Source organism: Mobula birostris, chromosome 5, assembly GCF_030028105.1.
Source record: "Mobula birostris isolate sMobBir1 chromosome 5, sMobBir1.hap1, whole genome shotgun sequence".
NCBI lineage: Eukaryota > Metazoa > Chordata > Chondrichthyes > Myliobatiformes > Myliobatidae > Mobula > Mobula birostris.
This window is the reverse complement of record NC_092374.1, coordinates 63295708-63313029: the sequence shown is the minus strand read 5'-3', so window position 1 is coordinate 63313029 and position 17322 is coordinate 63295708. Positions and strand designations below refer to the sequence as shown.

General features: G+C 38.6%; 1 protein-coding gene across 1 annotated transcript in view; it reads right to left on the bottom strand.

Annotated features, from left to right (window-relative positions):
• ecpas (Ecm29 proteasome adaptor and scaffold) overlaps window positions 1-17322 on the bottom strand; it is a 146266-nt gene that overhangs the window by 94338 nt on the left and 34606 nt on the right. Inside the window, exons 8-14 of the mRNA XM_072258157.1 lie at window positions 16799-16880; window positions 14233-14352; window positions 12462-12547; window positions 9152-9230; window positions 3832-3881; window positions 648-714; window positions 415-537 (exon numbers count right to left, since the gene is read on the bottom strand). Coding sequence (XP_072114258.1) covers window positions 415-537; window positions 648-714; window positions 3832-3881; window positions 9152-9230; window positions 12462-12547; window positions 14233-14352; window positions 16799-16880 — 607 coding nt within the window. The remainder of the gene's footprint in view (window positions 1-414; window positions 538-647; window positions 715-3831; window positions 3882-9151; window positions 9231-12461; window positions 12548-14232; window positions 14353-16798; window positions 16881-17322) is intronic.

Here is a 17322-nt window from a genome sequence, read left to right as displayed (position 1 = left end):
AGGACAGTTTCTGCTAGGGTCCAATTTGCTCCAGCAGGATATCACATGTTTAGAAACACAAGAGCAATTGATGAAATGTTGATGCTTACTTCTATACTAGGTCTTTCATGTTTCTTTTTCAGGAAGGGATAGTCATAAATTTTAACCCTTTTGTAATAACATTTGAAACCATTACATAATAGCCTAATGACAAAAATGATGAGAAATGAATCCACAATTAATGACCACCTTCAATTATTATTATAGCATGCTATTAATGCATAATGCTTAAGAATTCTTTAATATTCTCCCTAAAATGAAATACCAAAAATAAAGCATTTTCCCATTGTTGCATTGCTCTAACATAATTTGCAAAGTTAATGATGATTCTTTCTCACCAAATATTAATAGATTGATGTATAAATTATTACATACCTTCTCCAGGTATGCTGCAACCAAAGCTTCCATTAGTGTAACTGAAGCTCCTTGCAATGAACTGTAGGCTCCCACCATCATAGACAATGCTTCCTGAATAGAAAGTCTGATATCGGGATTTTCCTAATAATGAAACAAATAAAACTCTGTTTTATTGGTGCAGAGATATTTTAGAAACGTGACCAGACACAATACTATAAAATAATTTGTTTTTTTTGAGAATTTCCACCTACCTTGCACATAGCTTCAAAAAACTGCTGCACAAGTGCTAAATCTTTTGTAAAAAGTTGTGGTAAACGGCTAAATATATGTAGAGCAAAACAAAACAGAATTTAGTGAAAATACAATGTTCCAGTATTCATATACCAAGTTTACTACCTTTTCAAATGGAAAATTTACATCACTGAATGGGAACGATCTAAATGTATATTTAAGGTGAATATGTTCCATTAAATTGCTTGCATTAATTCATTTCCCTCTTGTTAATTTTCTATCAGTTGTCATCACCACCCTGGTACAGGTAATATTATAGTACATAATCACATACTGCTCCGATTGTCTCTTGTGTTCCAATGTCACTGTGATTCTAGTTGAAAACACATGGAAAACTATCTATGTTAAATCCTGGCAAGCCCTTCAGCGGGAACTATTCTCGAGTAAAACCAGCCAACCAGCTTTTTAACTTCTGCACAAGAACATAGGACTTGTGGAAGGATCTCAATCTGCTGCTGGCCAAAATAGATTATAGATGGGAAAACTCAGTAGAGATTGGAGAATGTACTCTCTATTGAGATAGCATGGTAAAGCAAGGTAAAACACGTTAAAGACATTTCAAGTTGTAAAGTCTAGTTTATTAAACTGTACATTTAATTGTTCCTATTGCAACATAGTTCCCTCCAGACTGCTTCCAACAGGGTTTTAGATATACAAAGGACAAATAGCATTATGCTTTTCACAGAACTGAACCAGATCTGGCAAATTGTGGCCAGTGAGAGGTAGAAACATAGAAAACCTACAGCACAGTACAGGCCCTTCAGCCCACATAGCTGTGTCAAACATGTCCTTGCCTTAGAACTACCTAGGCTTACCCATAGCCCTCTATTTTTCTAAGCATGTATCCATCCAGGAGTCTCTTAAAATACGGGTCCCCAACCTTTTTTGCAGTGCGGACCGGTTTCATGTTGACAATATTCTTGCAGACCGGCGGGGGGGGAGGTGGGATGGTTGCCAACAGACAAGAGTAGCAGTCAAATACGTTGCTTTTACCCAAAGAAAGACTACAATGGCCATGAAGCCTTGCGCGGGCACCAGTGCGTATGTGTTATTTGCGCATGCGCGCTCATGTCAATTATTTTTCTATAAATCGTTTTTGGTGATTCTGTTTGGAGGGGGGTGTTAATCACGACCGGAATAACGTTGGTAAGTGGCTAATACACTCAATTTCGTTTCTAAAAGGCTTTATCTAACGAATTTAATATTAAACACACGGCGCATTTTCCTCGCATGAATATAGCGATAAGTCAATTATCAGGGGAGGACAGGGGAGCTTGAAGTAAAAGTTGAACAAACTTCCAGTAGAAGTATCAGAAGCAGGTTCGATATTACCATTTAAAGAAAAATTGAATAGGTATATGGACAGGAAAGAAATGGAGGGTTATGGGCTGAGTGCAGGTCGGTGGGACGAGGTGAGAGTAGTGTTCGGCATGGACTAGAAGGGCAGAGATGGCCTGTTTCCATGCTGTAATTGTTATATGGTTATATAAGTCAATAGCATCATAACATTTTGAGTAACGTTTGGATATTAAACACAGTGCATATTTTCCCCCTATGAACTTATAAAATCATTGCAACGCACCAATATCGCTGAATCAGCGGGAGCCCTGGGCTTGCTTTCCTGCAACAAGACGGTCCTATCGAGGGGTGATGGGGGGTTCCTTACGTCCAGTCTAATCCGCAATTTAGTTTTTGTTACATTCATCGCAGAGATATGTTGGAAATGGAAGCAACGTTTTCGTGCTTCCGTGACTATCTCAGGATATTGAGCCTTGACTTTGATCCACAACGCCGGCAGAGATGTTATGTCAAACAGACTTTTCAGCCCGCCGTCATTTGCAAGCTCGAGGAGTTGATCTCCTTCCCGCGCTGAAATGGATGACATGTGGGTAATGGCTCAACAGTGCGTGACAGAGAATGAGGAAAGGTGCAGCTGACTCATATCGCCAAATCATATCGTTTCCTCGCGCCCAGTAGCGCATGCTCTGCGGCCCGGTGGTTGGGGATCGCTGTCTTAAAAGACCCCATTGTTTCCGCCTCCTGCAGCCCACTCCATGCACTCACTGCTCTCTGCATAAAAAAATTACCCCGACATCTCCTCTGTACCTACTTCCAAGCACCTTAAAACTATGCCCTTTTATGCAAGCCATTTCAGCCCTGGGGAAAAGCCTCTGACTATCCACATGATCAATGCCTCTCATTGTTTTGTACACCTCTATCAGGTCACCTCTCATCCTCCATCGCTCCAAGGAGAAAAGGCCGAGTTCACTCTACCTATTCTCATAAGGCATGCTCCCCAATCCAGGCAACATCCTTGTAAACCTCCTCTGCACTCTTTCTATGGTTTCCACGTCCTTCCTATAGTGAGGCGACCAGAATTGAGCACAGTACTGCAAATGGGGACAGACCAGGGTCCTATATAGCTGCAACATTACCTCTCGGCTCCTAAACTCAATCCCACGATTGATGAAGGCCAATGCAACGTATGCCTTCTTAACCACAGAGTCAATCTGCATAGCAGCTTTGAGTGTCCTGTGGACTCGGACCCCAAGACCCCTCTGATCCTCCACACTGACAACGGTCCTGCCATTAATGCCATATTCTGCCATCATACCTGACCTACTAAATTCTGCCATCATAGTTGTCCAAATTAAACTTACATTTTACCCAAAGTCCAGCAAATTTTTACCCATTTACCTGTTAGTCCTCTCTGTTCCTTTTAAAAGTTAGTATTAAACAAGCATCACTAATCAGAGTAGCATTTATTCTCATATCTCCTCTGCCTTTTTGATTATGTGTAATTGATACACGTTTAAAACTTCTCTAATTACTGATTACTCTGCGAAGGCAACAAGTTTCAAACAAAAACCTTTACTGTTTCTACTTGTTACGTTTAAGATCCAGTAATCTATAAAATGAGCACAAAGGCTTATGTAAAAAATGAAAAGTACATTAATTTGTAAAACCATGCATTGCTGGAGACATGCTTGCTCACAAATTCAGAAAACTTATTTCTAAATACTTGTAATAATTTTAACTTTTAAAAGTGACATGTTTAATAATAATTTATAAATACTTAAATATTACCTATTTATAAACACTTCAGGCATTAAAAAAACTCAAATAAACACAGAAAATTTTTACCTGGACACTTTTCCAACTGCTGAATATGCCAAAGAAAGTGTTTTTGGATCCTTGGACAGAATAAAAGAATAGCTATTTACAATTCAATATATTATAGTTTCTAGAGGGAGATGACATTGATTAAGGTGTTAAATAGTTTTGTATTAGAATTAGCAGAGAAATTTGAGCAACACACACAAAATGCTGGTGGAACACAGCTGGTCAGGCAGCATCTACAGGAAGAGGTACAGTCGACATTCCCGGCCGAGACCCTTTCCAGCATCTACAGATTTCCTCCTGTTTGAGAGATATTTGAGGCTTGCTTTAATTTAAAAAAATAATTTAAATCATTTTGTGTACACTGTATTTAAATGAATAGATGAAGTGCAAAATTGACAAGGCAAGCAGCAATTAAAGGAGAAAAGTTCTGAGTCAATACCCAAATTCCTGCACTACTTAATGAATAGTACAGGAAGGTCAAATAGGTTCAGTAAAAGGCATAAGCCTGGTTACTCAAGGGCCATCAGCTGCTTCCTTCTGGAACATGTACAAGAAATCCTAGATATTGAGAGAACTGAGTGTGGACAAAGAGGAAAAAAGGAAGCAAACGATAGTTAAAGCATAAAAAGCAGGGGGGCATTTGAAAAGGAAATTAGCAAGGCTAAAAGGGGTCACGAGAAATCACTGATGATTAAGGTAAATTCAAAAGCATTAAGAACATCCAGGGTAGGGACAGCAGGGGAAATCTGGACATGGAGACAAAAGGTGCAGAAAAGGACCTTTTTTTAAAAATTAGTATTAACAATGGAACAGACTTTGTAGTTGGAGAATTTCATGAAGAGGTAGGTGAAACCCAGTGTTGGTCTCCATAAACAAAGAGTTACTGTCGATGCCTAAGCAGTCATAGGTGGATTATTCCCTTAGCTGTTATGGGAGGCAAGGGAACAAAATGTGAAGGCTCAGGTTGAGATTTTTTTTTAACCTTAGCAGGACATGAGGCATCAAATGACTAAAGGATGGGAAATGTGGTCATGCTTTTTAAGAAAGTGAGTAGTGAAAAACCTGGTAACTAGACTTGTGAGCCTGACATCAGTGGAGGAAATTGAAGTAGAGGATTAATGACCACTTAGAAAGAAGGGACTAATCAGAGAGCTAACATGGATCTAACATATTCATCAACCAGGATTACTCTTCATCTCTCCAAGAGATCATTAATAGAACAGTAACAAAATGTATTGATGAGGCCAAGATAGTAGATATGACTTAAGTGAACTTCAGTAAGGCTTTGGACAAAGTCCCACATGATTCAAAAGGTTAGAGCTCAAGAGACCCCGGACAGGTTGGCAAAGTTGTTGGCAATAGGAGATAGGGGATAGTATTAAAGGGTTGTTTGGTAATTGGATGCCTGTAACTGATGGTGTTCCATGGAGATAGGTGCTGGGACTCCTTCGTTTCTAATTATACGTGAATAACTTGGATGTGGAAGGCATGATCAGTAAGCTTGTTAGAAAGATTGGCGAAGTTGTTGATAGTATTGAAGTAATCTTAGGCTAGAGATATATCAATGTGTTGGTAAAATGGGATCGAAAGGGGCAGAGAGAATCCAGACAAATGCGAGGTGATGTATTTTGAAAGTACAATAAGTCTAGGATATACACTACGAATAATTGGTTTCAGGGAGTACTGAGGAACAGAGGGATTTGGAACACAAGCCCATAGATCCTTGAAAGTAATAAGGTAAGAAAGTAACATGGTTAGGAAGTCATATGGGCTTTATTGGTAAGAAATGATATTAAATCATTAGAAAGAGGTGATATAGGATCGGAAGGTGCAGAATCTTTATGGGTTGAGCTAAGGAATAGCAGGGGTAAAAAGACCCTTATTTATAGGCCTCCAAACAGCTGCAGGGATGTGGACTACAAATTATAACTGGAAGTAGAAAAGGCTTGTCAGAAGGGCAGTGTTATGATAATTGTGGGGGATTTTAACATGCGAGTAGATTGGAAAAACCAGGTCGGCACTGGATCTCAAGAGAGAGAATTTGTAGAATGTCTGCGAGATGGCTTTTTAGAACAGCTTGTTGTTGAGCCCACTAGGGGATCGGCTGTACTGGATTGGGTATTGTGTAATGAACCGGAGGTGATTGGAGAGATTGAGGTGAAGGAACCCTTAGGAGGCAGTGATCATAACATGATTGAGTTCACTGTGAAATTAGAAAAAGAGAAGCCGAAATCTGATGTGTCGGTGTTTCAGTGGAGTAAAGGAAATTATAGTGGCATGAGAGAGGAACTGGCCAAAGTTGACTGGAAAGAGACACTGGCAGGAAAGACAGCAGAGCAGCAGTGGCTGGAGTTTATGCGAAAAATGAGGAATGTGCAAGACAGGTATATTCCAAAAAAGAAGAAATTTTCAAGTGGAAAAAGGATGCAACCGTGGTTGACAAGAGAAGTCAAAGCCAAAGTTGAAGCTAAGGAGAGGGCATACAAGGAAGCAAAAATTAGTGGGAAGACAGAGGATTGGGAAGTTTTTAAAACCTTACAAAGGGAAACCAAGAAGGTCATTAAGAGAGAAAAGATTAACTATGAAAGGAAACTAGCAAATAATATCAAAGAGGATACTAAAAGCTTTTTCAAGTATATAAAGAGTAAAAGACAGGTGAGAGTAGATATAGGACCGATAGAAAATGATACTGGAGAAATTGTAGTGGGAGATGAGGAGATGGCAGAGGAACTGAACAAGTATTTTGCATCAGTCTTCACTGAGGAAGACAGCAGGATACCGGACACTCAAGGGTGGCAGGGAAGAGAAGTGTGCGCAGTCACAATTACGACAGAGAAAGTACTCAGGAAGCTGAATAGGCTAAAGGTCGATAAATCTCCTGGACCAGATGGAATGCACCCTCGTGTTCTGAAGGAAGTAGCTGTGGAGATTGCGGAGGCATTAGCGATGATCTTTCAAAAGTCGATAGATTCTGGCATGGTTCCGGAAGACTGGAAGATTGCAAATGTCACTCCGCTATTTAAGAAGGGGGCAAGGAAGCAAAAAGGAAATTATAGACCTGTTAGCTTGACGTCGGTGGTTGGGAAGTTGTTGGAGTCGATTGTCAAGGATGGGGTTACAGAGTACCTGGAGGCATATGACAAGATAGGCAGAACTCAGCATGGATTCCTTAAAGGAAAATCCTGCCTGACAAACCTATTACAATTTTTTGAGGAAATTACCAGTAGGCTAGACAAGGGAGATGCAGTGGATGTTGTATATTTGGATTTTCAGAAGGCCTTTGACAAGGTGCCACACATGAGGCTACTTAACAAGATAAGAGCCCATGGAATTATAAGAAAGTTACATACGTGGATAGAGCGTTGGCTGATTGGCAGGAAACAGAGAGTGGGAATAAAGGGATCCTATTCTGGTTGGTTGCCGGTTACCAGTGGTGTTCCACAGGGATCAGTGTTGGGGCCGCTTCTTTTTACATTGTACATCAACGATCTGGATTATGGAATAGTTGGCTTTGTGGCTAAGTTTGCTGACAATACGAAGATAGGTGGAGGGGCTGGTAGTGCTGAGGAAACGGAGAGTCTGCAGAGAGACTTGGATAGATTGGAAGAATGGGCAGAGAAGTGGCAAATGAAGTACAATGTTGGAAAGTGTATGGTTATGCACTTTGGCAGAAAAAATAAACAGGCAGACTATTATTTAAATGGGGAAAGAACTCAAAGTTCTGAGATGCAACAGGACTTGGGAGTCCTCCTACAGGATTCCCTTAAAGTTAACCTCCAGGTTGAGTCAGTAGTGAAGAAGGCGAATGCAATGTTGGCATTCATTTCTAGAGGAATAGAGTATAGGAGCAGGGATGTGATGTTGAGGCTCTATAAGGCGCTGGTGAGAGACCTCACTTGGAGTACTGTGGGCAGTTTTGGTCTCCTTATTTAAGAAAGGATGTGCTGACGTTGGAGAGGGTACAGAGAAGGTTCACGAGAATGATTCCAGGAATGAGAGGGTTAACATATGAGGAACGTTTGTCTGCTCTTGGACTGTATTCCTTGGAGTTTAGAAGAATGAGGGGAGACCTCATAGAAACATTTCGAATGTTAAAAGGCATGGACAGAGTGGATGTGGCAAAGTTGTTTCCCATGATGGGGGGAGTCTAGTACAAGAGGGCATGACTTCAGGATTGAAGGGCGCCCTTTCAGAACAGAAATGCGAAGAAATTTTTTTAGTCAGAGGGTGGTGAATCTATGGAATTTGTTGCCACAGGCAGCAGTGGAGGCCAAGTCATTGGGCGTATTTAAGGCAGAGATTGATAGGTATCTGAGTAGCCAAGGCATCAAAGGTTATGGTGAGAAGGCGGGGCAGTGGGACTAAATAGGATAAAATGGATCAGCTCATGATAAAATGGCAGAGCAGACTCGATGGGCCGAATGGCCTACTTCTGCTCCTTTGTCTTATGGTCTTATGGATACTGGCCTTTCTGTATTCATTGCTCTGACTAATAAATAGAGAGGTTATGTTTGGATTTAATAAGACTTTGGTCAGACCTCAGATGGAGTACTGTATGAAGTTCTGGTCATCATTGTCTGAAACAGATGTGATTTTGCTAGAGAGGGTCCACAGATTGTTCCTTGGCATGGAACAGATCATGGAACAGATCAGTTATGAGGAAAGATGGAAAAAGTTAGGTCTATTCTCCTTGAACTGGAGGAGGTTAAGAAGAGACATGACTAAGATATGTAAAATTTTGTACATTAACTATGAATGAACTGATTTGGACCAAGCACTGAGAGATGGGATGGGATTAGTGTGGATGGATTATCATCGGTCAGCATGGATGAGTTGGGTCCAATATTGTACAATTCAATGATTCTGTGAAATGGTGCACAAAGGTGAATAGCCAAGTGACTTCAATCACGTAACACATGGATTTTCAATTGGCTGAAGTAAGCCACAGAATTACTCTCCAGTAGCAAGTTACTGTTTTCAGATGAGAAAAATCAATAGGAGAAAATAGAAAGAGGACATCTGAATGCTAAATTTGATTTTTAGTCTGTGCATTGCAAGTACGAGTGCTTTAGCTTACATTAGTGCTCTTGCTGTTTTCTGCTCCTAAACGCTGTAGAGCTACTACTGGGTGACATGGTTGTGATACAGTGCAATGTCCAATAACTTTCTGATAAAGGATGATATTTCAGATGATGAAATGGAAAATTGTTAGCATATGGGTAAACTCTAGCCCAACTTAAGATGAACTGGGAGTGGAACAGTGAGTAAAACAGATAGAGTAGAGTAACAGTTGGCTATTCAAGAACAAGTTTGTTGATCAAGGAGATTTCTGAAGACTTACCTCTTTGTATTCATTGATCATCTTAGTAAGCCCATTTAGAAGCATTGGTCCCAAAGGTTTTATTTTGTTATCAGGACAACTGTGAACAATAAAAAGGATTCGTGCAATAAATATAGAAAATGTGGTAATAGTCAATTTAACCTTATCTCAATTTTTTTTCTTCTGAAGCAGAAATCAAATTGCTCTCCAACTCATGTTCATTGTAAGCTTTCTTTCAGTAACAAAAAGAGCAAAAAAAAATACGGACACTTGAGTTCTGAAATGAAAACTAATGCAGGTCAGGCAGGTATCATCACAACTATGAACAGAGAAAACAATAGGAATCTCTGTTATAGCATGGAGATCAAGAGAGACCAAAAGATACAAAAAGGTGTTGACTGAGTGAAGGTACTGAAAGCATGTTAACTGCAACTATTCTGTCTGAAGGAGATACAGATAGAAGATGGAATGAGGACCATTCATGGCTGCTGGAAATATGAAACAGAACAGCAAAAACAGCCCAACACGTCAGGAAATTATGTGAAGAGATAACATTAAAGGTTGACGATCTTTTGTTAAAACTGGCTTGTTCTATTTCAAACTAGAAAAGCTGGTCATCTGAAATTGCTGAACACCGTGTTAATCCTCAGACTATAAAGTGCTTCCTCAGAAGCAAAGATGCTATTCCTACAACTTAAATCATCTCCATTGAAACAGTGGTGGAGGCCAATGATGGGGAGTTCAGAGTGGGAGGAGCATAAATTTAAAGAGACTAGCAGATAGGAGCCAGTGTTGCTCTGGCAGACTGAAAAATGGTCACCGATTCTGCATTTAGTTTCTCAGGTATAGAGGAGACCATCATGTTGGAGAAAGGTAACACAGACTGGGTGACCACGATTGCAGAACATCTCTGTTCAATCAACAAGAGGGATCCTGAACTAGCGCCGACCATTTTAATTCCCACTGTGACCTCTCTTTCTTGGGCACTTTTTTACGACTACAACAAAGCCCACAGTCCTAAACATCTTGTCACCTTTCCAGGCATGTAATAGCTCTCAGGGGTCCACATTGAAAATTTTAGATAACCAACATTTCCAAGTTGAGTCAAGACAGGCTGGTTTTAATAAAAGATCAAAAAACTGTGATGTTAACTCATTTATTCTCTCTTCCCCTCAGTCTCCTGACCTTCTGGGTATTTCCATTGTTCTCTTTTATTTCAGATTTCTATTAGCTGCACTGTTTTGGACCAAACATTTGCAATACTCCTTTGATTCTTTCTACTTTCTCTTTCCTCATTAAATGTTTTCTTCTTGCATCCTTTGTTCTCACTACCCTCTACATTTTTTTTACAACTCAGAAGTGTGTTCTATTCCAATGTTCTGTTGAAAGGACATCAATGTGAATCACTGTTTCTATTTAACTCTTTACAGATGTGGCTTTACTTGCTGAAGATTGCTAACATTTTCTGTTTTGATCTTAAGATATCTTTTAGGGTCCGTGTAAATTAGATTAGATGAGCAGTATTTATCACATGCATATCAGAACAATGAAATGTGTTTGTATCAACAACCAACACAATCCAAGGGTGTGCTGGGAGCAGCCTGCAAGAATAGCCATGCTTCCAGTGCCAACATAGCATGCCCACAACTTACTAACCCTAACCCGTACACCTTTGGAGTGTGGGAGGCAACCAGGGCACCCAGAGGAAATTACGGGGAGAACCTACAAACTCTTTACAACAGTGGGTGGAAACCAATATAAGCACCGGCCTGATGGGCCACAAGGCTCATGACAGACTTTAACCTTTAATCTTTCAACAGTGGGGGAATTCACCCCAATCAGTGATTGCTAGTACTATAAAGTGTTGTGCTAACTGCTACACTACCATAACACCGTAAATCGGTGGCACTGTAACAAGTTGCGCTAACCACTGTTACCGTGCCAGCAAATCTAGATTTCCTAACTTTGATACCACATGCTCAAATTTCAAAATGGCCACAGAACAAATAACAAGTCTACTTTGGAGTATGTCTGCAACATCTCATGACAAAATATCTACACTGGCATTGATTTCCTTTATTGGCCACTTTTCTATTGGACATATTGGTCAATCAACTTATAATTAATATAGATGAATCAAATTTTATTAGGCCTTGTCAATGCTAAAATAAAAACAAGGGGGTTAACTATGAGTTGAATCTAATCATACAAGTAGAAAAGCTTAATAAAGAGAATTATTTAAAATATGTTACATTGCTTCCCCTACCTGCAAGTTAATTAGCTTTGTATTGGTGCTGTCAACAACTAGCATGTGGCAAGGTTACACTTACACCTGCTGATTGATAGCTTTCACTTTGCCCTGGTTGTTCATATATCCTGCTCTTCCTTTCACTGTGCTCCCAATCATCTAACAAAGATCGAGTCATAGCGTGGAATAGGACTTACAGACATGAACCAATATTTTCACATCACTTATATTTTATTGATTGACTTCCCTAGTTTTCTAAATAAGTAGAAGACTAATCATCAACCTCTCCTTCTTTGGCACTATCAATTCAGTTATCATATATTTTGCACCAGCATAACTCTGAAGCAGAATGTACTGTAGCTCAATTCTCTCGTTTCATATAACACATCTTTAAGAAAGGTTTAAACCGAAGATTATTTTCTGTAATATACAAAGACCTCGTAGTTTTAAATGATTGGAATTCTCCATCATTTCACTGCAAACTTGACATCAACTTTTAGAGAAATCTGCAGTTGCTGTGAATGATTCCTTGCTTCTCCAGATGCAGTACTAAGAAGCCTTCTACATCATCTTCAGATAAAGACATCAGGTTCTTTTTTTTTTGCATAAATACCCGGATTTAAATACTTTACTGTACGTGTTTTACAGTAAGTTTTAATAGCGTTTAAAACTTCAATATTTAGCAAACTCACTGACCATGCTAAAATAATTTTTATATTTCCTCAAATAAAATTTATAATATTAAAGATGGTCATTTTATATTAGGAAATTATGATATTTCAGATTCTGTTTTAATCTACATATTCCATACAAGTGAATGTTTATAAAAGGTTTGCTGAAGTTGTGCTTTTTTTCTTCATGACTTGCTGGCTGAAGAGAATTTTTCAGTGCTTTAGCTGCTTGATGACAATGCTGGGTTCCAGAGATCCTTTTGAGATGATGCACAACAGCAACTAATATCAGAAACATTTCATGCCATAAAGATTGCTAGATCTTTTCTGGGGTGTCAAGAGCAAGTATTTACAATTCTACAGTATGCAAAATCTGGCCCAATAATTCTTAAAAATATTAGAACTTACTTACACTGAACATATATGGTGCACAAACTGTATACTTAGACCTCTCAACTTGGCATTTGTATTGGCACCAAACAGCCCATCGTATACCACCTGTGAAAACAAGACTGTGAATAACAACAATTTAAACAGAAACACCGACAATTAATTGTTTAAAGGGCAAATTAATACCCATTTTATATTTTGTTTTAAGTTTGTCAGATTACAGCATAATTTTCCAAGTTTGCACTGATACTGTAAAACCTCATAGTATTTTTGAAAATCTTATGTGCACTACATTAAACTCATGGAAAGGTATTCTGGCATGATGAAAATTATGTTCCTCTTACAAAAAAAATCCCTTTGCAATTAGTGGTTAGACCTCGGGTAAGTCTCCGCTCACTTTACTAATCTCAACATTTCCTTATATTTAATCGCTGCATGTAATCCTAAATGAATTTATTTGTAATCCCTAAATTTATGATTAGCTTTGAAATCCACAGAAGTGGAAAATAACCTTACTTCCCTCCATCGTAGATTGAACAGACATAATTTAAGTCCCAGAAAAAGCAAGATTCTGTAAATTAGCCTATTGGGTTCTGAATGGTGAGAATAATGAATTAAAGCACCCTACAGTGAATTCAAGATAACACATCCTTCAGTGTTTTCAATTCAGTATTTCATAGCAAATAACAAATTTCCATATTTCATATAATGCTCACAGTCCTGTGAGTAATTCAAGCAAGTATTATGTTCCAGTCAAGTATTAGAAATTAGTGTATCCATGAGAAATTCAAGTGGTAGGTTAATAATGTCTGTCGAGGGAGAGGTTTGTTACCACCTACGTAGAGAAAGCTAATACAGTATGCTGCATAATGATTAAGTGCTTGGTGAAAAATTTCTCTGAGATATCCAGTGCAACTTAATGTTTATTTTCTAGTATCTGCATTTTTTGATTTGCAGATCATAGCTTCAGGGGAAATTCTCTTTACTTTAAGTGTGCTTCAGGTTAATGTCAGAAGCAAGAATTTGTACTAATTGCGACTGTCAATACCTCTCATGATTTTGAACACATCCACTAAATCTCCCAGTAACTTTCACTGTTTTGGTTGCATTTATCTCTATAGTGATCACGTTTCAAGATGCATGGGTCTTCACGCAGACAAAAACACCAGCAAGGATTATTTCAATGGACACAAGCTGCAAGCAAATCTCCTGGTGCTAAGTTGCAGCAGTTCACTGACTCATTTGATTCTGTATATAGAACTCCTTGGAGCAGCCCTGTAAATGGAGATTTAATTAAGTTATTTATATTCCAAAGAGGAGGAGGATTGTTTTTCTCCATGTGAAAGGTCCAGTAGAGCTGCAAAGAGAATGTTGCAGGGCTATTTATGTTTTGATTCACATTTCATCGTCAATACTGCAGTCTGGATGACCGAAAGGAAACATGCAATAGCAATAAATGCAAAGGTGTATGGTCATGTGAGGGGGGAGGGGATTCTGAGAAATCCTAGATAACCAAAGTTAAGAAATGTTATTTTTAATTAGCAATAAAAACGAGCACATATCTAACTCTTGGCAGCACTTTACCAATCAACAGATAAAAATGACAATAATAAATAACACAGGAAAATTTTGGATTCAGTTGTATCACATTTCAGCTGAGGCATTGAGTAAGGTGGACTAGCAAAGTGCAGAGTTCAGTCCTTTATAAGTTGTAAGTTATTTTTTCGAACATAAACTTCCCCGAAAGAAATTTTCTGTTATTTTGAAGAAGCTGAGCACATTAACGTTAGTACCTGTATGCTCGCTGGGAATGTCTCTGCTGCCTGCCTGGACCGCATTAAATGAGGGAGAATCTTCAGTTTTACTCTGGTGCTAACTGGCTCCCGTTTTAGTTCAGGCTTTAAAGCCGCTCCCTGTAAAAGATTAGCATACATTCAGTTGGTAACGGAGACTGGAAAACAAAGCTCAATAAGTGCTATCGGCAACATAGAATGAAATAAGACAGCTCACATTAAAAACAAGACCATTAAAATGGAACAAAGACAAACTGCTGGAGGAACTCAGCAGGTCAGACAGTATCTGTAGAACAGAGAAGCTTGACGTTTCAGGAGGAGATCCTGCATCAGGACTGAGAGTGTTGAGGGGAGACAGCCAGTATAAAGAAGCCAGTGGGAGAGGTGAGACACAGGCTAGCAGGTAATAGGTGGAACCAGGTGAGGAGGGAGATGATACGCAGGTGGAGCCAGCTGATGAGAAGCAGAGGTGGAACAGTGGAGAGAAGGGAGTGTGTACCAGTCTCTAACCATCCCCCTCCACATCTGCTTCCGCTGTGCTAAAATCAGTTAAAATGTGCTAAGATCAAATATAATCGAAAAAGACAGTGCATTTATCCTTTGAGTCAACTGAGCAGTTGTAAAGACACAGCATCACTCTATTATTTTCAGTGATCCAGTTTTGGAAATAGTTGAAAATACGGGCATAAATATGACTAAGGTAAAAATTACAATTTGAGTCTTTGATACCTACTCATCTCATTTCACTGCTTGCATTAATTATATGCATTTATATAATACAATATTTACAAGTAACAATTTCAGCTCATACAAAGGTGGTTTTCTGGAGGGACAGAATTAAAAATACCAGCCCAGCATGACATTTGTGAAAGACATGAAATTACTACTCCAGGCAATATTCCTATCTGGAATGAGAATGGGTAGATACCAGAGTGCATAATTGTCAAACAGAGTTTACAGGAAGGAAGCTTTGCTGAGCTGCAGAAGCAACTAACCACTGGTAATAGGGTCTGGCTTAAAAAAGGGGCAAGAATTGGATGAGGGAAGCAAAGCTGCATGAGTGTTACTATTAACAATTGAAAATATTGTCGTGCTGGAGAGAGGGTATCTGGCCTGGATAAACTGTAATTAAAACTTGGTAAGCAAAAATGCAATTACACAATAGGTTTGAAGTGAAAACCTTTCAGTTAGTCTTGAAACTCCACTGAGGTGAAGTGAGGGCAAGTTAAAACCACCACTCCTTGATAATGTTAAAAATATAGCAGGAAATTTAAAAAAAAAAGTGATAGACAGTTGGAGGTTAATACACTTGAAAAAGAAACTGATTACACAAAGTTCACAGGATAAATGAAAATGTAAATGAGCAAAATCAAAGAGACAGGATGAGAAAAAACTGATAAAAAGGAGTCCAAAAGTATTCTACAATCTGACAGGTACAAGGGTTGCATGATGAGAGGTGGGCTGAACAAAGGAAAAGTATCCACAAAGGCAAGAGACTTGGATGAGATATACATATAAAAAAAAAGTCCATTGGTCTTTACCAAAGGATGTAAAAGAAGATGTAATTCAGAATCTGGACTAAAAATAGCTAAGAGGAGATAACAGAAAAGTTAACTGAACTTAACGTGGATAATTACCAGAGGCAGATAGGATGATGCATCCTAAGTTACAGAGGAAGTAAAGGATAAGGTTGCAGAGACCCTGGCCATTATCTTCTAAACACTTATAAATTCCAAGGTAAGGCCAGGAAACTGGAAAACTATGACAAATACATTTAGGGATAAAATAGTAACTGCAGACTGGTCAGTTTAACTCCAGTTTTGGGGATAAAATTAGCTATCACTAGGACAAGTGTGCATTAATTTTAAAAGCTAATGTGGCTTGGCGGAAGGGGAAATGGTTTCTGATTAACTCGACACTTTTAATTTTTACTGAGGGACAGTGGGGGGGGGGGGAGCGATAGAAAGAATGTGGTTGACATGGTATATAAACACTTCCAAATGGTGTTTTGTAAACTACCATGCAATAGGCTTGTCATCATGTTGGGAGTCCACAGAAATAAGGGACATGGATAAAGTTCCACAAGGGTCTGTGTAAACCACCAATTATTCTAATGTACATTAACAACTTAGTTTGAGCTGGACAGGGCACAATTTCCCTCCAGATCAGGCTTTTTTTGACATGTAAAAGTATCATTGTTCCATCATCACTAGTTTAAAATGCTGAGACCCCTGACTTAATAGCACTTTAGGAGCTTCTTAAAGCTGTGATTCATGGAGAATGTAAATATTTAAAATGCAATGCAAATATTTAGAATGAAAACGTAAGTACTAGTGGTATACACTGATGCTCTCAGTGTTTCCAATCACTAAGGAAATTATAAATGTCAAATTCAGATTCACACTTCATGATTTTGCATGCTGCCTGTTTTCAGATTTTCATTTGAACGACTTCTACAGTATGTTACTTAAGACAATTATTGAAAGCACAGAATTTTGAATATTTGGTCAATGATAAATGGTAACCAGGAATTCTGAAGGAAAGGTAAAACAGCTAACAAACATACCTCTTTTGTTTTCAGTGGTATGTCTCCCAGGTAAATCTTGTAGAGTTTATTGACAATAATCGGATTGTTCCAGTCAATTACTCTGTGAAAGGTTTCAGAACATTAATTTTATGTTGAAAACATTTCTACCAATCTGCATTAAAAAAGTCTTAACCAATTCAAAAATTGACCAACCACAATATTAAGAGAGTTCAGATAAAAGTGTCATTGCATGATTAAAAGCACAACCCTTTTCCTTTAAACAAATTTATGGAAACGCTATTAGGTTTGAAAAAAAAGTCACAACAAATAAAAATGAACAATGAAAAAATTGCAATTGCAAACTGGAACTTTTGAGCAATGATTTTTTTTTAAATTGTTCCACTCTACCCAAGCATGTTCCCGGGATCTATTGTTCAATGTTCTATGAGGACTTGAGCTGAAATATGACCTAATAAGTGCTAAATTACCATAATAAGTCCATGTTGTATGAAGCAATGGAAAACAATATGGTTTTCCAGAGAATGAGTCCTAAACAGGGTTAG